The sequence below is a fragment of the Pongo abelii genome, chromosome 10 (assembly GCF_028885655.2).
Source record: "Pongo abelii isolate AG06213 chromosome 10, NHGRI_mPonAbe1-v2.0_pri, whole genome shotgun sequence".
Taxonomy (NCBI): Eukaryota; Metazoa; Chordata; class Mammalia; order Primates; family Hominidae; genus Pongo; species Pongo abelii.
This window is the reverse complement of record NC_071995.2, coordinates 29,602,347-29,628,499: the sequence shown is the minus strand read 5'-3', so window position 1 is coordinate 29,628,499 and position 26,153 is coordinate 29,602,347. Positions and strand designations below refer to the sequence as shown.

The following is a 26,153-nucleotide window of genomic DNA, read 5'->3' as shown; positions in this document are numbered from 1 at the left end:
TATAGCACATGCTTCATCAAAAGGCTTAGATTTTAAATCTTAAATTCAGTCGCCTTACCTGAAGTTCTTTGTATCTATCTTGAAAAGAAATGGCCTCTTGCTCTTTTTCTTTTAGAAAGCCTTTTTCTAAGACATTATGCTTTTCCATCAATGATTCCACATCCTAAAACAAAACCAAATACAAGCTTTGTAATATTTAATGGCATAAAATATAATTAGTTTTTTCAATGAACATGTCAGAAAACATTTGTCAGAGAAAGAATCCATGGGAAGTATGGCTTAAAATCTAACAACATTATAAATTATATGCTTCACTCTAATTTCTAGGCCAATATCAAACATGGACATAACATTTACTCATTCCAACAAATGAATATGAGCATCTCAACAATTTCATCAACATAATCTACCTCTACATACACTTTCTATAAATTTGCTAAGCTCTTTTGATAGATATATTCACAGGGAAGAAAGCATAAGTAAAGAATTTACTAAAATGGCTGTATACCTAAGTACTCTTGTCAAATATCCCGTGATGCCTAACTTCCCACAGGGAAAAGTTGATGTCGTAAAATTTCACCTCTTCATAAGAAACACAATACTACCTGCTTTCAAAGTAAATAAAAATAAACCAAAAAAGAAAGCAATAGCTAGAAAAAACCTAGTAAACGATGTTCATATCTTTAAAAGTACATATGTAAAATATATTTCTTATCAAAGGCTTTTCCAAGTGATAAGCTCATGACTGCTTTAAACCTACAGCCAAGGGAGAAAAGTATCTTCTTCCTCTGATGAGTTTTTAATCAGAGTTTGAGATTATATCAAATTTCTAATATTTGCAATTCAAACATTTCTTAGGCAAATGTAAATATACCTGTTTAATTCTCTGTTTTTCTTCTTCAGATACTTTGAGTTTAATCTCCAGACTTGAAATTTTTTGCTGAAGCTGTATGTTAGATACATTGGCTCCAGGATCCTCAGAATCATCCACAAGGGCAATTGTTCCATTACTTTTTTCATCAGTTAAACCCAATGGAAAAAGTGAGATATCCAGATGAGTGTGTGTTGATTGCTGAATCTAAACCACATTAAAAAAAAAAAAATACACAAGAGATGAAAGTTTACACTATACCAATAACGAAAACACCCAAAGGGCACTAGAAACCACATTTGGAAATTAAGTTGTTGAAAAGGTTCCAAAATTATTTCACCCTTTAAGTAAATCAAGAGAAGACCTCAAAGTTTTACAACAACCCAATCTTTGCTGTAAGAAACAAAATTTCCTCTTAATTTTGAAATCTAAAGTATTCATTATTTTGCTACCAATGCACTAAAAGACTTAAAACTTTTTCCTATGCTTGAAAATGTATGAATAAGGATAGACATATCTGGTTGTTAACAGTTCTTAAATTTACAAACAGACCTAGAATTTGTTTGTATTTTAAACTGTAAATCAAACTCTGAAATTTATCAATGACCTCTATTGATCACCACTGTCTCGCAAAATTAACAGGTGACTCAAAATTGTGTACAGCACTTTAGAAATTGGGACTACCTCCAGCAGCTAGCATAAATTCTTGCTTTAAAAAATATTTGAATGAATAAACCTTATAACTGCTATATTTTTGGTTTTTACTCTAAAATTGAAATAGTTGCTGGAATACCTGAAAATGTGTGGTAAGATTCGCTGAAAAGAGAAATACTTATTCTTCTTTGTATTATTTTCCCTTTTCAAGTTCAAGATTTGAAATGCAAAGCCAAGTAAAGTTTAATAAATGAGATACTCAAATCATACTTTGGTAACTAAGGCTACTTAAATACTTTGCAGTTGTTCCACGAAACAAACATATTATATAGTTTTTTTGAATTCTAAGTATTAGCCTCAAAATAAGAATATCTATTACAGAAATATTTCTTTTAGACAAATAGGCTAAAAAAGAAATTTTAAAAGCATCAATTAAATTAGCAGGCAATTTTTTAAATATGCAAACCTCCTTTAAAAATATGTTTGTCTTTACCTGTGTTTTAGGAATAGTCTGACTCACAATGCTATTCTCTGCATGTGTATTCTCTGGTGATGAAATAATGGCATCAGAAGAGAGGCAGCCAATGGCAGAAGAGTGGTCATGGTCCAGTACAATCTCAGGAGAAGGTGGTGAAAGATGGACTCCAGATACTAAAGAAAAACAACAACAACAAAAAGGATAGGATTATTAAAGAGAAAACAGAGAGGGAACACGTTGAAGGGAAGAAAGAGAGCTGAAATAGAGTAAAAGAAAAAAGTAAGGAAAGTAAAAGCAATGAGAGTGAAAAATCAGGATTCTATGACTATTCCTCAGGGCCCAATCTGTGAAAGCTAAAACTAGTGTTTTTAATTTAACATGACATTTCCATGTAAGATCCAGGCAAACAAAATAGTTTTATAAAGTCTTAGTGTTTACATACTAACACAGTGCCATAAGGAGCACATTTCCAACATAGAGAAAATACTCATATATATATATTATATATTCATACATTTCATTCAGAAAAATCCATTTAATTTTTTAAAAAGCATTAGAGTACCTACCAGTGCCAGTCACAGGCATTAGGGACTGAAGAGACAGCAGTGAGCAATACAGATGCACCCATGTCTCAATGGCTTTATGACTCGGTAGGCCAGTCAACCAATTAATATTTATTACAATAAAATAAGTAAGGGAAAAGAACAATTACTTTGAAACAACTAATCCAACAATATCTACATTAAAGTCTGTTTTGTAACAAACAAAAGATTTTTCATGCTAAAATAAAGTCAGTTTAAGTTTGCTGAATTGTCCATACAGAAAAATAATAATTTTTCTTTTTCAATTAGCTTTAAAAAAAATAGATTGTGATTAGAGCTTAAATATAAAGGTCCTGAAAGGAAATCCAAATATCAGGTATGACATAGGACAAAAGTACAGATACAAGCAAGATAAACATGTCGTACATATATTACTTGATTTTCCAATGTTCTTTCTAAAAATTCAAATAAGTTTGTATTACGTATTTTAAAATTTAAGGAAAGTGAGTCACTTTTTGGTGCAGCCCATTTATACATTTTAACTTTCTAAACTATAAAGACCTTTATTCCACATTGGCATCAGTAGCAACGTCAGTGAAGTTCTACCATAAACTCTGGAAGGCAGCTCACAATGAAAATTGCATGTTTCCCTGAAGAAAGACATTTATAAGGCCATTAGATATAAGCAAAATAACAAATACATTAATTTGTGATTGATATTCTAAGAATACAATTATCTTATACGCACTTTTATTATGTAGCAATATTGCATTTTTAGCAATACTGCATTTTTGAGATATTATGTGCCATACTATATAATTAATATAGTCTAGCTTCACCCATAGGCATCTTTTTTTCTTTTTTTTTTTTTTTGAGACGGAGTCTCACCCCGTCACCCAGGCTGGAGTACAATGGTGTGATCTTGGCTCACTGCAATTTCCACCTCCTGGGTTCAAGCAATTCTCCTGCCTCAGCCTCCCGAGTAGCTGGGATTACAGGCACTCACCACCACGCTCAGCTAATTTTTGTATTTTTAGTAGAGATGGGGTTTCACCATGTTGGCCAGGATAGTCTCGATCTCCTGACCTCATGATCCACCCACCTCGGCCTCCCAAAGTGCTAGGATTACAGGTGTGAGCCACCACACCCGGCCAGGCATTTCAATTCTTTAACTCAAATACAGAAAAGTGAAATTTTAATTGATGTTTGTACTTGGTATCCCTACTTCAGAAATTATTTTTTTTCTAATCTTCACTATTCTATACAAGTAGAATAGTGAGAGTTCTTCAAAACGTCAATTCCCACTTCTAATCCTGTATCATAATTTATAACAAAAATATTACTAATGAATTTTTAAAGGCATGAAAATAACTAATACAGTGGAGTGAGAAAGAATACAGCCTTGTGATTAAGAGCATAGACTCTAGAACCACACTGCCATACTAGGTATAGAAAAATGGACAAGTTACTTAACTTCTCTGTGCTTCAGTTTCCTCATCTATAAAATGGGCAGAGATTTTGCTGATAAGGTTGAAATTGTGGAAAACATGTAAAGCATTTAGTACAGTGTTGATATTTTATTATTTTAAACATTATTATTAAAATTTATTGAACAAGTATGTTTAAAGGTATATATGTGGCTGTCATCCTGTATTCAAGAAACTATTAACAGTTTCATTCTCATCTAACACCTATTTTAATATTTATTTATGTTACTCATATTTATAGGCATAAGATAACATGTCATGCTGTCCCAAGTTAAATTCTCATCCTGTAACATTAAATGTTGAAGTGTATCATATTAGGGAGAAAGGAGGGAAAGTAGGTAGAAAGCAGGAAGAGTGTGAGCGAGTAAGAAAGAAAAGAGAAAAAGAAAGAGATGAAAGGGAGAGGTTGAAGGAGGACAGCAGAGAGATGGAATGAAGGTACCCTGAATCACATACTAGCTAGTACTGTACTATGACCCTTTCTCTTCATAACCAAAATTCTTGAACAGTTCATAACCCCCTGTCTCCATTTTCTTCTTCCTCAACCTAATCTTCATCACTCCACTGGATCTGTTATTTAAGATACTACTCGTCATATTAGATACTATTAAATCAAATAAACACTTCTGATCTTATTTTTCTTTAGTTCTCCAGAGAACATGATAATGACCCTCCATTTTTCTTAAAACTCCTCCTTTGGTGCCTGTTACACATGATCTCCTATATTTCTACCTAACACCTTGACTACCATTTCCTTGATTCCTTTTCAGGCTCCTTCTCCAATAAACCACAAGTTTCATTATTTCATATCTCTTCTCATCTTGTCACTGCACTGAATATTCCAGATTACCACTTTCAAAACCCACTCTTCAAATTACCACCTCTAAGCTAATGATACCCAATACATCTCCAGTATAAATCACTCTGCAGAAATCTAGATCTATATACTCACCTTACTACCAGATAGTTTCATTCAGTTGTCTAACAAGTATACCAAGCTTGCCCATCATCTTAAATAAACCTGCTTTGCTTCATGTTTTCCATCTCAGTTAATAATACATCAAAAAACCATTTGCTCAAGCCAGAAATGATACCACTAAGTGCTAACTTCACTCCAGTCACGCCGTACTACTAACATTCCCTGACTCTGCCCCATCAGAGGTACTGACCTCTGTGACCTCACAATATTATTGTCTAGGTAAAAGCCGTAAGAAATGGATTCAAATTTAAACATTAACAATTTATGCATTATGCAGCCTTAGGCAAATTACAATAACTCTTCTAAGCCAAAGTTTGCTCTTGTGAAAATGGGGAAATAATAGGTAGCTCAAAATGATGTTATACAGCTTAAATGAGATAATGCATACCAACCGCCTAGCTCAGTGACAGGTACATGGTAAACATTCAGTAAATGGAAGTTGTCATTGAAGTTATAAGTTGGCAACATTCAAAACAAGCTTTTCCAGAAATCTTTTCACACCTATCCCATTATTCACCCAAGCACAATATAATTCTAATTTTCCATTATCTGTAAAGATACTATAAGATTTCTAAGAAATAGTGACAGACCATTGCATAACAATATATGGGATACATTTAAAGCAGTGATTAGAAAGAAAACTTCATAGCCCTGAACACTTCAATTAAAAAACAATGAATTAAATTCCGAGCTCAAACTAAAAGAGAAACAAAAAAGAAAATTTAAAAAGTAGAATAAGGAAAATAATAAAGATACTGCATTCATTGAAGTAGATTAATAAGAAAAAAGGTACATATAACTAATGAAAATCCTGAATTTCAAATGAAAATTAAACAAAATAGTAACTAACAATAAAAGGGAAATAACTCAAATATACAAAATTAAATGACAAGGAGAATATAGCTATTAAAACAGAAAAAATTAGTAAGCAATAAGGCTCTTCTACAGACTTCTAAGTAAATTAAAGCATCTAGAAAAATGAAAAAATTCCTAAAGAAATGTAATTTCTAAAAGTTGATCTGATTAAATATTTTTTTCAACTTTTAAAAATAAATTTTCTTGTGAAAAAAATAGGCAACTACCCAACAAAGAAAGCATTAGGCTCAGATTATTTCAAGAGGATTTCTACCAAAAATTCAAGCATTATATAAACCCAATATTCTAATATTGAGAAGGAAGAACACTGAAAAGGAAGGAAAACTTCATTAACACTACAATTAACATAACATTAATAGTAACACCTTATAAAGACATTAAAAATCAGAAAAACTCAAGATTTTCAGATTAGAGTATCACTTATAAATAATGAAGTATAAGTTCTAAATAAAATATTAACAAATGAATCCATATTAAAATGATTATGTAATGAACCAATAGAACTTACTCCAGGAATGCAAGACTGGTTACCTATTACAGAATTCATTAATATAATACTCCATATTAACAGAATTAAAAAGAAAAATTGTATGATTATCTCCAGACTCTGGACATGCCTGTGATAAAATTGAACAACCATTTCAGTTAAAAACAATCAGAAAATAGAAACTGATGGACACTTTCTTAAGATAATAAAATATATAAACTTCAGCCCTAAAGGCAGCAACTTAACTAATGGGAAAAGATTAAAGGTGTTTCCGTAAAGATGAGGAATAAGAAAAGGATGCCTACTAACTCTATATCTTTAAACATTGTACTAAAGGCACAAATCAATGCAATTCAACAAGAGAAATGAAATAGCACCATAAAAACAGAAAAAAGGTGAAAACAATTTCATGCTTCTATCATGAGAATACATATAAAATTAACTCTAATAATAAAAGTATTCAGAAGAGTAGCAGGATATAAACTCGACCAGCAGAAACCAATATAATTCATATGTAAAAACAATAACCATTTAGAGAATGTAATGGTAGAGAAAATAAGTATTTTTCACTGCAACAAAGACACAATACAGTACTTAAGAATAAATTTAGCAAGAAATATGGGGAAAACTTTAAAACACTCTTGAAAGACAAAGAAATAGACCTAAACAAAGGTAAAGATATCTCTTGTAATAGGATAGAACATCTAAATATCATAAAAATCCCAGTCCTCTCTTAATTAATGTATAGGCTTAATACAATCCCAATAAGTTTTTTATAATGAAGTTAGATAAATGGGCATTAAATGTCACATTTAAAAAGTGAGCTTGAGAGAACAGAACAACACTAAAAGAGAAAAGCTATATGAGGAATACCATTCCCTCTTATTAAAATATACTAAATTAAACTATATTAAAACATACTACTATTTATCAAAATTTGCTGTATTAAATTATGTTATACAATCTCTATAAATAAGATGGTATATTATTTGGCACAGCAATTAACAGATCAGAAGAACACATCAGAAAGTCCAAAAATAGATCCAAGTATGTGTGAAGCAAGTATGTGATAAAAGCAGCATTTCAAATCACTGAGTCAAAGATGGGCTTGTTAATAAATAGTGATAGAACAATTGATTAGTTGTTTGGAAAAAATGTATTAAATAAAATTAAACTCTTATATCATATCATACACAAAAAGAAACTCCAAAGAGGATCAGGGATCTAAACAGTTTAATAATGAGATCATATACTCTAGGAGAAAACATGAGTGAGTTCTTCTTTACCTTAGACTTAAGGAAGGGCATTCTAACTATGGCTAGATTATAGATACAACACAAGGAAAGACTGACTAATTTCATCATAGAATATATTAAATGTTTTTTCTGTCAAAACAAATATAAAAACCAACTAACAAGTTAGAAAAAAAACTAATATGTATAACATGTATCACAGATAAGGGCCAATATTCCTAATAAATAAAGAACATTTAAAACCTGGGGAAAACAATAATATGTATAACATGTATCACAGATAAGGGCCAATATTCCTAATAAATGAAGAACATTTAAAACCCAGGGGGAAAAAAAGGTTGAGGGAATAAAAAATATCCATACAATGAGCAAAAGATGTGAACAATTTACCAAAATGAAAATATACAAAAGGCCCTTAAATATATAAAAAGACAAAGATACCTACATCAACTTATTGGCTGTGGAGGAAATGTATAAAGGATAAAGCCAAAAACAAACAGGACTGATAGTGGAAGATAGGCAGGAATGAGGTGGAAAGATAATAAATGAATGGCAAGAAATCTCTCTTCTCTGAATACAGGTTTTAATACAGTTCTCAACTTTGGGCACCACGTTAATGTTTCACATACTCAATAAAAGAAAAATGAAATCAACAGGCAGGGGAATGAGAAATCCTAAAACAGAATACAAAGAACAACAAATGAACTTGCAAATGAATAACCTCATCACATAACACAGTATGAGAGAGGGAGGGGTAAGAACTAACCCAAGTTACTTTGGGACATAGTATTTTGATTGAATGCCCCCAGTGTAACAACAAAAAGAACACTAAAAAAATACTGAGGAGAATAAGAAAAATGAGAAGGAAAAGGAAGAAAATGATAAAGCAAATGTGGTAAAATGTTAACCTTTGAAGAAAATGAAGGAAGGACATATGGGAATTATTTGTCCATTTCTTCAAGGTTTTCTGTAAGTCATAATAAAAGTAAAGAGGAAACAGCAAAGGGGAAATTATATAATAAAAAAGAAACAACACATCTAAAGAATTACTCATCAGAGGAAAAATAACTTGGTCTCCACAAAATCCTTCCCCAGGCAAAACTGCTAAATAAAGACAGACTTGCTACCACTAAAAATATATATCGGAATGTTTCTACCAGTTACTGTTCATAACAGCAAAGAAGTGGCAACAACCTAAATACTTACTGACATAAGATGGGTACCTGAGTTGTGGCATAATCAATTATTTAGCAGTGAAAATAAAGAAACTACAGATATATGTAACAACATGACTGAATCTTAGAGACAAAAATTTGCGTTAAAAATATAAATCCTGAAGATTTCGAACAGTATGAACCAATTTTTATAAAGCACATAAACAAGCAAAGCTCTTATATATATATGTGCATGCACACACACACACACACACATAATTTTTTGTTGTTGTTGTTGTTTTGTTTTTTTGTTTTTTTTACAAAATCAAGGAAATGCTAACATAAAATTGAGGACAGTGGTTCCTCTAGGGACAAAGGCAGAAGGATAGGATAGAAGAAAAATTATGAAATTCGTTAACCCTCTAGTTCTTAAGTTAAATAGCAGATTCAGGTGTGTTATTTTTAAATACAACAAAGAAAAAATAAAAAAATAACTACACCTGCTTAAAAATATACTTCTAAAGACTTTGGTTTCAATATCCTACCTAATTGAAATAATCAACCCCCAGGAACCACGTTAACCCCCAATCAAAGCATGCTCTGAGTTAATAGGATAGGAAAAGATCCAGCTTCAAAGTAAAGACGAATAGGGGCCAACTAGCTTTTGTGGGGGAAAAAAAAAAAAAAAACTCAACAATCAGCAACAGACCAATAAACACAAAATTTGGAGATGCAAGCCTTTCTGGCATCCTGCTAATCAGACCAATAAGACATATGAAAAGTTGAACATAAAGTGCTTACAATTCATAGGCACTATCAATTTATGAGGCATCAGAGGAATTTTCAGAAAGTTGTTGAATTTGATACTACGTTTACTAAGTGTTTCATAATCCAAATCCAATTTTTAATATAAAATGAGAAAACAAATGAATAGCATCTGTGAAAAAAAAGACAGCATATTATTTCCCTCTAAGTGAGAACTAGATTTTTTTCAGTTAAACCTCTACAGTTTTTGCTATGCTACAATTCATATAGCTTCACTAATTTAAGGTGACTGCCCTATAACATTCAACCCTTAGAAGAAAATCTGTCCTGGTAAATATTGTCCACGTATATAGACACAAAATATTATTTTATAGTAACGATGGTATACATGTTTTAAATGTGTGTGCTTAATAAATGGGAAATCGTAAACATAATTTTAAAATTACAAATTCTAGTATGTAAAATATAATTATCTTCTCACTTAGTCAAGGTGCAATTTTTAAGGTTTCAAAGTGCTTACAGTATTCTTTGGTCTATTAAAAATTGTGTAATGTCAGTCCTCATGCCCAAAATCTTTAAATGCAGGAAATCAGGTGTGCCCAACAACACCTACTTCCACAAAAACACAGCCAAAATTTTTTTAAGAGAAATCTATAACATTTCGTTTCTTTGGGTATGTTGTTTGTTTGCTTGCTTTTAATGCTTAAGCAGAGTATAGATACAATTTGCTTTATTTTAAATGTGAAATCCTTGGTTTTCTAAGATTTAGAGAATACAAAGTCAGCACAATATTGTTTCACAGCTACAAAGCAAATCAAAAGTGCAATGAATGGCAGTTCTTCATTTCTAACTTTGTAAGGGTAACTAGCAAGTCACTTGGACATATCATTTTTCATTGACAGACCTCTTCTAAAGCACAGAAAGCTAACTATGTCAAAACATGACACAGGCGAAGGAGCACCAAGTTTCCAAACAGTATGCAATTTTTTTCCCCAGTGATTCTGTTTGTGGTCATTTCTGTTTCATTTTACATAAACATAATAACTCTTGTTAATTCTAAATAAGAAATGGGTAAAAATAGCCACGCACTTTTATCTATACCCTCCAAAAAAAATCTGTTTATCTCTGTTAATGATTAAAATAATTCAAGAAGAATATGCCAATAAAATAATGATTTTTATAACTTGTAACTCAGAAAATAGTTTTTACCTTTAGTTTTCATTCAAACACCCTATTATCCAATGCAGGTCCTCGTTTTTATCCCATTCTTTCATCTTTTAGGTACATTAGAGGCTGGTGACTATCTGCTTTCATAAACTGTCATCTCACCTCTGATCCCCAAATGTATTTTCAGGTCTATGTTGTTGAATCCACATCTTCCTATTCAATGCTCATTGCTGACACCTTTGAAAATTACTCATGTAGGGAAATCACTGTTATGAAAAACAAAGAATTTGCAAGTGCTTATGGAGATCCAAATCGCATATCTAAATATGAAGATGTTACTAAAAAAAATTGAAACTAAGTGTACACATTTCTTTTAAAATTTACAGAAAATGGTGAAAGTCAGTGTTTAGAAAATCATTGTTTCTATCCAAGGAGGGTTCCTCACAAGAAATGACCCTTGATATATAATGTATATGTTTATATATTATATGTATAGATATATAGATGTAATATAATGGATTTTAGGATGTACCTAAGACATCTAGGTTGGAAATTGAAGGAAAAATATATAATAGCTTTGAAAAGGCCAAGATGGAGGAACACAGGAAATAGAAATGATCACTTCCTTAATAAAATGATTACATCATTGATAAAATTTCTACCATTTTAGTTATTTTTAATTATTTTCCAGAGTTACTGGCATACTATACACAAAGACTCCACCTCTACTTGCTTCTTTGAGGAATAACAGTGTTCCAGAGGGCTGTTTGGGTAACCCTGTATACTATAAATTGCAATAATCAAATTTCAGAGTTATGCAAATGACAAAAAAACTGTTACCATTTCTAAAAGAGATGCAGAGGAAGAGACCTCATAATCTTTTGCTAGTATAGTCAACATAAAATTATATAATATAAACGTAAATATAAATATAACTTTTTGAATGGGAAAATTTTAAAAATAAAAAATTTAAAAACTAAAATTTAAAAAAATTTCATTCCCCACTGCTTCTTTAACATCACAGCAATAACACAGCATCCAAAAATAAAGTAGAAATAAACTAATGAAGTAAAATACAATAAAAAATGATATAAGGAGTCTAAACAGTTTGAAGAATATGGGAGGAATATTCCAAAATCATAGTATCTTTTATCCAAATTTACTATCTAAAAATAAAAGGCTTTTTTCTTTTAACTCTTGCTCATACTGAGTGAACAAAATTCTAAGCAATTTCTGAAGTGCAAGGAAAAAATTATATCACACCTTAAGCTAAAGTGGTACGTTTCGAACACATCATTTTAAAATGTAAAGTTCCTGCTGAGGTAGTTTTTGGCTCCTGAGTCTCTGGAAACTAGATCCTTAAGAAATTTTTTAAACTTATTAGAACATAATGACACACTTAAGAAAACAGTGCCTGTGTTCTTTATTGGACTCATTTATCTAATCACTTATTCAAAATACAATCGTAGAGTAGCACTATATTCAAGACACTATGTAATGTAAGATACAGAGCAATCCTTTACATTAGAAAACTTTACCCTGAGATTATCACATTGGTATTAAAATAATAAAAAATAAATAAATTATTATCTAAAGTACTTAGTTGTTAGATGTCATGGAACGACTTGCCATTGTTTGTAGCTTGGTATCACCATTGCAACACTCCAAATAGCAAATGATTAAAATATTAGTGTGCTGTATATCAAAGGTGTTCAATAAATCAATTTAAAAATTTCATTTAGACATTTCTTGGAAATATTTTAAATATAAAAACATGATTTTCAAAAAAAAGATAAAATCTTGACTCACAGAGACAAAGTAGATATATATTAAAGATTTTATTCTACTCACACAATGAGGGAACCAGGCAAATGTTATAATCACTTCAAAGGAAAAATCGTTTAAAATAGGACAAATTTATAGAGAGTGAACAAATACTGAAATAAATTGCAAATGGAGGTCCAACTGCTTTTTTCTAAAGGTGCAGAGTCAATCAGAATTTCATGTCTATCAGTTCCTACAACATATAAAGAGCTGTAAATATAAAATAACTCAAAGACAATGAACAGGGCTAGAATCAGATAACCCTGAAACTTGTGCTGAATGTAGACAATGAATAGTTTTCATTTTAAAATATCTTTTTTTACATGACTATTAATTCATTCTCACACTGCTATAAAGATACTACCTGAGACTGAGTAATGTATAAAGAAAACAGGTTTAGGTCAGGCGTAGTAGCTCAAACCTGTAATCCCAGCACTTTGGGAGGCTGAAGCAGGCGGATCACCTGAGGTCAGGAGTTCCAAACCAGCCTGGCCAGCATGGCAAAACCCCATCTCTACTAAAAATACAAAAATTAGCCGGGTGTAGTGGCACATGCCTGTAATCCCAGCTACTCAGGAGGCTGAGGCAAGAGAATCGCTTGAACCCAGGAGGCAGAGGTTGCAGTGAGCTGAAATCGCGCCACTGCACTCCAGCCTAGGCAACAAGAGTGAAATCCTATCTCAAAAAAAAAAAAAAAAAAAAAAAAGAGGAAGCAGGTTTAACTGACTCACAGTTCCACATGGCTGGGGATGCCTCAGGAAGCTTACAATCACAGCAGAAGGCAAAGGGGAAGCAGGCACCTTTTTCACAAGACAGAAGGAGAAAGAGAGCCAGAGAAGGGGAAGGGTGACACTTTTAAACCAGAAGATCTTGTGAGAACTCATTATCACAAGAACAGCATGCGGGGGGAACCACCTCCATAACCCAATCACTTCCCACCAGGTCCCTCCCTTGACATGCGGGGATTACAATTTGAGATGAGATTTGGGTGGGGACACAGAGCCAAAGCATATCAATGACCAAAAAGAACAGCTCAAATTTCTGTTAAGTGAAATGAAAAAAGGGGAGAGAACTGTCATTGACCTGGTACATACTCTGGTCTAGGTGCTGTGCAATATTTTTTTGTGTGTGTCAACTTATTTCATCCTCTCTATAACAACCATTTCATAAATGAAGAATCTAAGATTCTGAGTTTAATTGTAAAGTACAAAATGTCACAAACTAGAAGACTGTCAAGTCACGATCAGAATTCATGTCTGTTTTACTCTAAATCTCAAGCTCATATTCTCCACTCCACAAGTACTAAAAATGCAAGTTAAAATCATGTTAACATTTTGGGCGTGTGTGTGTTATTTTTCCAGTAGTTAAACAAACAATGAAAAATACAGGCAAGGAGCCAGGCGCACTGCAGACAAGGAGGTGAGCACAGTGTCCCAGCTACTGGGAAGGCTGAGGTGGAAAGATGGTTTGAGCCCAGGAGTTCGCAGCTGCAGTGAACTATGATCACATCACTGTACTCCAGCCTGGGTGGCAGATCAAGACCCCATCTCTTGGAATTAAAAAAAAAAAAAAAATACAGACAAGGAAACAGAATACAGAGAACCAAATAGGAAAAGGATAAGTTAAAAAAGAGAGAGAGAGAGATGAAAACTTCAAAAAGAATTTTAAGAAACTAATGTTTTCAATAAAGTATATATTTAAATTGATACGAACAACAGAAGCTACTGTTCTATCATTAAATGCCTAAAGAGAAAGCAAAACATGACTAGCTAGCATATATACAGTGATTTAACAATGCCAATTAAAAGAATAAAATAAAAGCAACAGTCCTCAAATAAGCTCTTAACTATATCCTACCACCAGTAGAAAACAAGACTTAATGAAGTAAAACAAAACTACTTTAAAGTCCCCTTCTGCCTATCTAGTTAATTATAATGGGAAATCTAGTTACAGTATATGAATATCAGCAAAATGAAACATAATTATTTGTTCTTTCTTCTCTTTCTTTGAACCTTCAATATAAAGCTTGCCACAATTTCCATTCATTTAAGCTATGAAGATTATTTTCAGTTCTTACTTCCACGTATGCTAGTTTTTCTTCAGTTGCAGATTTTATGTCTTATTCTCTGAATGAGCTTCTTCTGTTCTTACTATTTTCTATCTATATGCCCAAGACACTCTTGCTGTTAATCTTTTTATTATGTATATTAATAATCTTTGACTTAATCACTATGTATTTTGAAATTAAAATCTTCTTTCTTTTCTTTGCCTGTTATTTAAATCATAAAATAGAAATATCTATGAAAAAGACTTTTAGCACCTTATTGATAGTTGTCAGATTACAAATATACCATTTGCCAGAAGCTGACTCAGCATCCTAAAATGAAATAAACAGCCCCATAATAATTTCCAGAGTACACACAAAATAAGTATTATTATATATAAACAGAATTATTCACTTTAGAGTTTTGAGGGTACTTTGCCCAAGTTTACATCTACAGTTCGAGAAGCATTGGGTACTATCCAAATAGAGTACTCTATTTAAGTATTAACAAAGGCAATGTATATCTACCTGACAATTTATATACTACATTCTTGGGGCTTTTATAAATTTGATAATCATGATAGTTTCAACAGCAGAAGACCAGCCTATTTTATATTAATATGGTGAAAATACTATTTATTAAAAAAAAAACTTAGTCATCACACCAACATATACTTAGAGCTAGATACCTAAACACATGTGCCATCAACCCATAACAAGGACTCAAAAGCAAAATTTGAGCCTACTAAAGAAGACTCTAACTCTCAACTCAATGTTAGGTGTCATTATCTCCTCTTTTCAAGCAGGTTAAAAGAAATAGCAGCTATTAGACACCTAAACTCTTAAATGACCTCCAAGAAATTTTATATGCCCAAATTTACAAGGAATATATAGCTTAAATAAAGTTCTATTGTTATTATATCCATTAAAGTTAATCAGCCATAAAGGTGAAATAAATTGAAAATGGTAGATTTTCATTTGTATTAGGTTGTTGCAAAAGTAAATGCAGTCTTTGCATTGTTGGAATTCGCTGTTTGATGTTGGAACACATTCTTAAATTAATGTGGTTATGTCATACATCATTTTAATGGGCATTTCTCACTTTATGTTCTTTTGCTGATGACATATTAATTGCTGTTTATTTTATGTTTATTTTAGACCACGGAAATGATGTTAGACAAAAAGCAAATACGAGCAATTTTCTTATTTTAGTTCAAAATGGGTCATAAAGCAGCAGAGACAACTCGCAACATCAACAACACATTTGGCCAAGGAACTGCTAATAAACGTACCGTGCATTGGTGGTTCAAGAAGTTTTGCAAATGAGACAAGAGCTTTGAAGATGAAGATCATAGTGGCTGGCCATTGGAAGCTGAGAACAACCAATTGAGAGCAATCATCAAGGCTGATCAACTACACAAGAGGTTGCCAAAGAACTCAAGGTCGACCATTCTACAGTCATTTAGCATTTGAAGCAAACTGGAAAGGTGAAAAAGCTCAATAAGTGGGTGCCTCATGAGCTGAGCGAAAATTAAAAAAATTCATCATTTTGAAGTGTTGTCTTCTCTTATTCTATGCAACAATGAATCATTCCTCAATCAGATTGTGGCATGCAACAAAAAGTGGATTTTATATGACAACTGGCAACTACCAGCTCAGTAGGTAGACTGAAAAGAAGCTCCAAAGTACTTCCCAAAGCCAAACTTGCACCACAAAAAGTTCGTGGTCACTGGTTGGTGGTCTGATGCTGGTATGATCCACAACAGCTTTCTGAATCTCAGCAAAACCATTACATCTGAGAAGTATGCTTGGCAAATCGACGAGATGCACTGAAAACTACAATGCCTGCAGCCAGCATTGGTCAACAGAAAGGGCCCAATTCTTGTCCATGACAATGCCTGACCACATGTTGCACAACCAATGCTTCAAAAGTTGAATGAATTGAGCCATGAAGTTTTGTCTCATCTGCTATATTTACCTGACCTCTCACCAACCAACTACCACTTTTTCAACCATCTCAACAACTTTTTCAGGGAAAACATTTCCACAACCAGCAGGGTGCAGAAAATGCTTTCCAAGAGGTTACTGAATCCTGAAGCATGGATTTTTACACTACAAGAATAAACAACCTTGTTTCCTGTTGGCAAAAATGTGTTGTTTATAATCGTTCCTAATTTGCTTAATAAAGATGGTTCAAGACTAGTTATAATGATTTAAAATTCATGGTCCAAAACAGAAATTACTTTTGCACCAACCTAACATTTTTTCAAAGTAAAAAAAACAAGGATATGGTGGTGAGGAAATACCTTCATATAAAGAACGTTTTGCCACAAGAGTACAGTAAAATACCAAAGTTATACCTCTTGATAAACATAAAAAACTAAAATATACAAAAAACGTAATATTTTAACCAGAAATACCAATGCTAAAATATAGTATACTTTTAAAAAACATATGAGTTGGGTATGAAGCCTCAGAAACTAATCTTTAAGGTAAATATCAATCAGAAATTTAGAATATTCAGCATTTAACTCCTTAAAAAGTGATAATTTAACTATAATATGATCCTACATCTACAATGAACAAAATATAAGAAACAATTGGCTCCTATTGCATTGATGAAAGCTTTATTTGGACCAGCCACCACAAAAACACACTTAAGTACACAGACCAGTGACACTATTATAAAGCAACCACACAAACAAGTCTGCATAATAACCAGCTAACATCATGATGACAGAATCAAATCCACACATTTCAATACTAAGCTTGAATGTAAATGGGCTAAATGCCTTAATTAAAAGGCACAGAGTGGCAAGCTGGAAAAAGAACAAAGACCTAACGGTATGCTGCCTTCAAGAGACCCATCTCACATGTAACGACACCCATAGGCTCAAAATAAAAGGATGGAGAAAACTCTTAACAAGCAAATGGAAATCAGAAAAAAAGCAAGGATTACAATCCTTATGTCAGAAAAAAACGGACTTCAAACGAACAGAGATTCAAAAAGACAAGTAAGAGCATTATATAATAGCAAAGGGCTCAATTCAATAAGATCTATCCTAAACGTATATGCGACCAACACAGGAGCACCCAGATTCATAAAGCAAGGTCATAGAGACCTTCAAAGAGCCTTAGACTCCCACACAGTAATAGTGGGAGACTTCAAAACCCCACTGACAGAAATAGAGCATCAAAGCAAAAAAATTAACTAAGATATTCAGGGCCTAAACTCAGCACTGGATCAAATGGACCTGATAAGACAACTACAGAACTCTCCACCCATGCCAGGTGCGGTGGCTCATGCCTGTAATCCCAGCACTTTGGGAGGCCGAGGCGGGTGGATCACAAGGTCAGGAGATTGAGACCATCCTAGCTAACATGGTGAAACCCCATCTCTAACAAAAAATACAAAAAAATAGCCAGGCATGGTGGCGGGCATCCGTAGTCCCAGCTACTCAGAAGGCTGAGGCAGGAGAATGGCATGAACTTAGGAGGCGGAGCTTGCAGTGAGCCAAGATCGTGCCACTGCCCTCCAGCCTGGGCAACAGAGCGAGACTCCATCGTCAAAAAAAAAAAAAAAAAGAACTCTCCACCCAAAAACAGCAGAATACGCATTCTTCTCATCGCTACATGTATTCTAAAACTGACCACACAATCAAACATAAAATGCTCCTCAACAAATGCAAAAGAACTGAAATCATAACAAACATTCTCTCAGATGTGAGTGCAATAAAAATAGAATTCAAAACTAAGAAAACAGCTCAACACCATTCAAATATATGAAAATTGAATAACCTGCTCCTGAATAACTTTGGGTAAATAATGAAGAGAAGGCAGAAATCAAAAAGTTCTTTGAAACTAACGAGAACAAAGATACAACATACCAGAATCCCTGGGACACAGCTAAGACAGTGTTCAAAGGGAAATTTATAGCACTAAATGTCCACAAAAAGAAGTTAGAAAGATCTCAATTTAACAACCTAACATCACAATTAAGAGAACTAGAAAACCAAGAGCAAACCCACCCCCAAGCTAGCAGAAGACAAGAAATAACCAAAATCAGAGCTGAACTCAAGGAGTCTGGGACAAAAAAAAAAAAATCAAAAGATCAACAAATCCAACAGTTGGTTGTTTGAAAAAATTGGTAAAATAGACCACTAGCTAGACAAATAAAGAAGAAAAAAAGTAATGATCCAAATAAACACAATTAGAAACAACAAAAGGGATATTATCACTGACCACACAGGAATACAAAGAACCATCAGAGAATACTGTGAACACCTCCATGCACGCAAACTAGAAAATCTAGAAGAAATGGATAAATTCCTGGACACATACACCCTCCTAAGACTGAACCAGCAAGAAATTAAATTCCTAAACAGATCAATAACAAGCTCCCAAACTGAATCAATAATAAGTAGCCTACCAACCAATAAAAGCCCAGGACTAGACATATCCACACCTGAATTCTACCAGATATACAAAGAACAACTGGTACTATTCCTACTGAAACTATTCCAAAAAACTGAGGAAGAGGGACTTCACCCTAATTCATTCTATGAGGTCAACATCACCCTGATACTAAAACCTGTCAGACATACAACGAAAAGTAATTATTTCATGCCAATATCCTTGATGAACATCAATGCAAAAACACTTGTGGCAAACCAAATCCAGCAGCACATCAAAAACCTACAATCGAGGAGGCTTTATCCCTGGGATGCAAGGTTGGTTCAACATTCTTAAATTAATAAATATGATTCATCACCTATATAGAACTAAAGACAAAAAACACATGATTATCTCAATAGATGCAAAAAAAAGGCTTTTGATAACATTCAACATTCCTTCATGTTAAAAACTCTCAATAAACTAGGTATTGAAAGAACATGCCTCAAAATAATGAGACACATGACAAACCCACAGCCAACATCATACTGAACGGACAAAAGCTGAAAGCATTTCCCTTGAAATCCAGCAAAAGACAAGGATGCCCTTTCTCATCCCTCCTATTCAACATACTATTGGAAGTCCTGGACAGAGCAATCAAGAAAGAGAAAGAAATAAAGTACATCCAAATAAAAAGAAAGGAAGTCAAACTATTCCTGCTTGCAGACAACATGATTCTATATCTAGAAAACCCCATTGTGTCCACCCAAAAGCTCCTTAAGCTGATAACTTCAGTGAAGTCTTGGGATACAAAATATCAATATACAAAAATCACTAGCATTCCTATTACACCAACAACAGTCAAGCTGAGAGCAAAATTAGGAACATAATCTCATTCACAATTGCCACAAAAAGAATAAAATAACTAGGAACACAGCTAACCAAGGAGGTGAAAGACCTCTACAATGAGAACTACAAAACACTGCTCAAAGAAATCAGAGATAACAGAAATAAATGGAAAAGCATTCCACACTCATGAATAGAAAGAATCAATATCATTAAAATGGCCATATTGCCCAAAGTAATTCATACATTCAATGCTATTGCTATTCAACTACCAATGACATTCTTCACAGAACTAGAAAAACCTATTTGAAAATTCATATGGAACCAAAAAATAGCCAAAGCAATCCTAAGCAAAGAAAACAAAACTGGAGGCATTATGCTACCTGACTTCAAATTGTACTACAGGAGGACTACAGTAACCAAAACAGCATGCTATTGGTACAAAAACAGATCCACAGACTGATGGAACAGGAGAGAGACCCCAGAACTAAGGCCTCGCACCTACAACATCACATTTTTTACAAAGCTGAGAGAAGCAAGCAATGAGGAAAGAACTCCCTATTCCATAAATAGTGCTGGGATAACTAGTTAGCCACATGTAGAAGATTGAAACTGGACCCCTTCCTTACACTATATACAAAAATTAACATAAGAGTGGATTAAAGACTTAAACATAAAACTCAAAACTATAAAATCTCTGGAAGACAACCTAGGCAATACCATTCTGGACACGGGAACAGGCAAAGTGTTCATGACAAACATGCCAACAGCAATTGCAACAAAAGCAAAAATTGGCAAATGGGATCTAATTAAACTAAAGGGCTTCTGCACAGCAAAAGAAAGTATTAATACAGTATACAGACAATCTACAGAATGGGAGAAAATATTTGCAAACTAGGTATCTGACAAAGATCTAATATCCAACATCTATAAGGAACTTATACAAATTTACAAGACAAAAACAGCCCCAGTAAAAAGTGAGCAAAGGACATGAACACTTTTTAAAAGAAGACATACATGCAGCCAACAAGCATATGAAAAAAAGCTGAACATCACTGATCACGAGAGAAATGCAAATCAAAACCAGAGTAAGATACTATTTCATACCAGTCATAATGGCTATTATTAAAAACTCAAAAAAGAATAGATGCTGGCTAGGTTGCAGAGAAACAGAAACACTTATACACTGTTGGTGGGAGTATAAATTAGTTCAACCACTGTGGAAAAGCTGTGTGGCAATTCCTTAAAGAGCTAAAAACAGAACTACTATATGACCCAGCAGTTCCCCCATTACTGGGGATATACCCAAAGAAATATAAATTGTTGTATCATAAAGACACATGCAAGCGTATGTTTACTGCAGCATTTCACAATAGCGAAGACATGGGATCAACCTAAATGGCCATCAATGGATGAACTGGATTTTAAAAATGTGTTATATGTACACCATGGAATATTATGCAGCCATAAAAAGGAATGAGATCATGTCCTTTGCAGGAACAGGGATGGAGCTGAAGACCATTATTACCCTTAGCTAACTAATACAGAAACAGAAAGCCAAAAACCCTATGTTCTCACTTATAAGTGGGAGCTAAATGATGAGAACACATGGAGAGAAACAACAGACACTGGGGCCTACCAGAAGTGGAGGGTGGGAGGAGGGAGAAGATCAGGAAAAATAACTAATGGGCACTAGGCTTAATATCTGGGTGGCGAAATAATCTGCACAACAAACTCCCATGGCACAGGTTTACTTATATAACAAACCTTCACACGTACCCTTGAACTTAAAATAAAAGTTTTTTAAAAAGAAGCTTTATTTTAATGTCTATGAAGGTATAACTTAGATAAGAAAAAAAAAAACTTCTATATTGGAAGTTTGAAGTACCTTAAATATATATTTAGCTCTTTGTGTTCCCTTTAAGAGAACTCAAGCCACTTCCAAATAGAAAGCATACTGCAGAAAAAGAACTTGGATTTGAGAACTAGATTCACATCCCAGTTCTACATTAGAGCTCAGTACTCCAGGGTAGACACTGAGCCTTAGGTTCCTCATTTAAAAAATGAGCAAAACAACATTATTTTTCTTTTAAAAGTTTTATGACAAATAATTATAATGATTGGCGAATTGCTTTACAAAGTAAAATTATCAGAATAATCATCAAATAAGTGATCAAAACATAGATATGCAAAGTCTTCTAAATAAAGGAGAGCTAGCTATTCCCAAGCCAGAAAGACTAACTAAAATACAAAATATTAATTTATCCAGTTAATATATTTAGATAAATAATAAGATCAAACAGAAAGATTGGTAAATCAGCCATAGAAACTTAAATAAAGGAAACAAATTTAAATAAAGAAACACAGATAAACACTGGCAGGGTTCATCTAAGTATTATCCAGAGAAAAGGGCACTTAAGCCAACATTTTAAATTTTGCCAGTCCTATTGGCAAATTGCTGCAATATCATTAAACTCGATTTATTTAATTCTCTTTATTCCAATTCCATGCTCATTATGTACCTTTTGATCACAATATGACTTAACATTTGTTCTGCATGTAGGGAGAGAATGGACCTTGAGTATTCCAGTCTCTGGCACAGAAATTTCTCCTTGTAAATTAACTTAACATTCAGGCTTCATATTTAAGTTTCATAAGCTTAGCTTGTCTCTGAGAGATGGATTTTTTTCTCAATATAGTGATAAAATGAGATTAGTGAGTCTGCAAGATTCAGTTTCCAACCTCGAACAGGAGCAAATTCAACAAGAAAATAACTGTTCATCTCGAAAGCCCCTTCAGAGAAACTCTGAAAAACTTCTCACTTGGTTATGACATCCCAGTGTCTGCAAACGAGACAGCATATAGAAGAAACCTTCGATAACCATTTCAATCCTCTCCATTTTCACATTTTATAATTAATGAGTTCTAAAAAAAAGTCAAGTATTGCCTAAATTATCCTGTCAAACATTAACAGATTAAGACTACAATGGACATTTTCTGATTCCTAATAGCAGTGCTCTTTCCACCAACCCTCCATACTACAATTCCATTTGGAGAATATTCCTCAAAAAATGTTGAGTTCATAAAAAGAGAGTTATGTTTCACACAGTAAAAACCTTACTTCATTAGAATATATTTGTAGGAGGAGACAGTTAATATATACTGTTTCACAGGTGGTAGTCCAACGACTAGGCAAAAAAATAAAGAATATATCTCAGAGTAAATAGCCTATCTTTAATCCTCACTGTTGACCACGAATACAATCATGCTACTTTCATCCCAACACACACAATTCCTTAAACCTAAGTAACATCTGGTCATATTTAAGGAGATGGAGAAGGACTGGCTAACAATCACTACTTATTTTTCTTTTTTTTTTGAGACCTAGTTTCGCTCTTGTTGCCCAGGCTGGAGTGCAATGGCGCGATCTCGGCTCACCACAATTTCCGCCTCCTGGATTCAAGTGATTCTCCTGCCTCAGCCTTCCTGAGTAGCTGGGACTACAGGCATGTGCCATCACACCCGGCTAATTTTATATTTTTAGTAGAGACGGGGTTTCCTCATGTTGGTCAGGCTGGTCTCGAACTCCGACCTCAGATGATCTGCCCACCTCGGCCTCCCAAAGTGCTGGGATTACAGGCATGAGACACTATGCCCGGCCAACAATCACTATTTCTATAGATACGCATTAAATACAAAAAAAGTATAATCACAAAGGGTAAAAGCAAAGGGTGCTAGACAGTCCAGAAAGCCTAATTTGCATTAGACATCTTCAAAAGCTACCTGTGCGCACTAAAATTTTAGCAAGAAAACAAAGTTTATCAGTATTCCATATAACAAGAAGTACATGCCTAGAAAACTCCTTTTTTCCAATACTCCAATGGAAAAAAATCTACTCGATATTAAAAAAAAAATGAAGAAAGGCTGTATCATGAATGTTTACAATTAGAAAGAGTGCTATCCTTACATAAGAAACACTTTAGACATTCCTGTTAAATATGCTGCAAGAGAAATCTGATTTCAGAAGAACCAGACCATGTCAAACACACTCACTGCTGAAAAAGAATAGCATGCCTGGCAGAGACAAACATACCCCCACTAAATTCATTACTAACACAGATTGTGCATCCCTAATCCAAAACCCTGAAATCTAAAATAATCCAAAATTTGACACTTTTTGAGCATCCAAATGATACCATAAATGGAAAATTCTGCACTTGACCCCATGTGACAGGTTGCAGTCAAAATTTCATTTCATATTTAAAAAATCTTTAAAATATTGTATAAAATTACATTCAGGCTATATGTATAAGCTATACATAAAACATAAATTTCATGTTTACACTTGGGTCTCATCCCCAAGAAATACTATATATATGCAAATATTCCAAAATCCAAAAAACTCTATCATCTGTAAAACTTCCAGTCTCAAGCATTTTGGGTAAGGGATACTCAACCTTTACACAACTATTAACTTTCATGAAACAAAAAAATGTGCCACTGCTATAAACCAATAATGACCAAGCTAAGAATCAAATCAAGAACTCAATCCCATTTACAATAGCTGCAAAATAAATAAAATACCTAAGAATATACTTAACCAAGGAAATGAAAGATCTATACAGGAACAACAAAAGACTGATGAAAGAAATCATAGATGATACAAGCAAATGGAAAAACATACCATGTTCATGGATAGGAAGAATCAATATTATGAAAATGACCATGCTCCCCAAAGCAATCTACAGATATAATGCAATTCCTATCAAAATACCAACATCATTTTTCACAGAACTAAAAAAAAAAAATCCTAAAATTCATATGGAACCAAAAAAAAAGCTCAAAGAGACAAATCCTAAGCAAAAGGGAAAAATCTGAAGGTATCACATTACCTGACTTCAAATTATACTACAAGGCTATAGTAACCAAAACAGCATGGAACTGGTATAAAAGTAGACACATAGGCCAATAGAACAGAATGGAGAACCTAGAAATACAGCCAAATACCTACAACCAACTGATCCTTAACAAAGCAGATAAAAATATAAATTAGGGAAAGGACACCATACTATTAAATAAATAGTACTGGGAAAATTGGATAACCACATGCAGAAGAATAAAACTGGATCGCTATCTCTCACCATATGTAAAAACTAACCCAAGATGGATTAAAGACTTAAATCTAAGACCTGAAACGATAAAAATTCTAGGAGAAAACCTAAGAAAAATGCTTCTGGACATTGGCCTAGGCAGAGAATTTATGACTAAGATCCCAAATGCAAATGCAATAAAAACAAAAATAAATAAATTGAACCTCATTAAACTACCTTTATGAAAATAGTATGGAGCTTTCTCAAGGAACTAAAAGTAGATCTACCATTCGATCCAGCAATCACACTAAAGGATATCTACCCAAATGAAAAGGAATCATTATATCAAAAAGACATCTGCAGGTGTATGTTTATCATAGCACAATTCACAAATGCAAAGATAAAGAATATAAGTGCCTATCAACCAACAAGTGCATAAAGAAAATGTGGTATATATACACCATGGAATACCACTCAGCCATATAAAAGAATGAAATATTGTCTTCTGCAACAACTTGGATGGAACTGGAGGCCATTATCTAAGTGAAGTAACTCAGGAACAAAAGAACAAATACTACATGTTCTCACTTATAAGTGGTAGCTAAGCTGTGGGTGTGCGAAAGCACACACAGTAGTCAGCCTCTACAATAAATAGCATCATTATCCCCCAATGCTCCTTAAATCATCTTAATTAGATTTAACTTGGAGTAAAAAAAAATGCTTTGTATTGGTAGGATGGTGGAAATTATCAAAGGTAAGAAAAATAAAACGCATTACCAACTTAATGGTAGTACGTGAGGCTGTATTTTATTCATTGTAAATATTCTGAGTAAAGTTCATTTTCATTCTTTTAGTTATCCTTTTTGTCTTTTACCTGAGATATATGTACATTTCTACCTTTAAGTTATGATATTCAGAAGCCTCCTTTATCTTTTAAAATATCTTTTCAATCAATATTTCAATTCAACCGTTTACAAGTCTTTTCTATACATGCACAGATAAGAGAAATAGGAGAAATATTCAAACAGATTTTCCCACTGTTAACATTAAATCCAGGGTACTACGGGATAAATCAAACCAAAAAAGTATGTCCTTTCAGCAACAATGGTCAGCAAGTTTCTGAAAACTTACAAAACTGCAAAAACAGAAACAAGATCAAAAGACTGGGTTAAAATCACTCCCTTTTAATTATGTCAGCTACTTTCTATACACTACTCTAACAACACTGTTGCTAATGGCAGACT

The 26,153-nt window shown here is 33.4% G+C and overlaps 1 protein-coding gene across 1 annotated transcript in view; it reads right to left on the bottom strand.

Moving 5' to 3' along the window:
• Nucleotides 1–26,153, bottom strand: part of CCDC91 (coiled-coil domain containing 91) — a gene marked incomplete at its 5' end in the record, with an annotated part of 278,933 nt that overhangs the window by 228,533 nt on the left and 24,247 nt on the right. Inside the window, 3 exon segments of the mRNA NM_001133835.1 lie at nucleotides 59–163; nucleotides 875–1,078; nucleotides 2,019–2,176. Coding sequence (NP_001127307.1) covers nucleotides 59–163; nucleotides 875–1,078; nucleotides 2,019–2,176 — 467 coding nt within the window.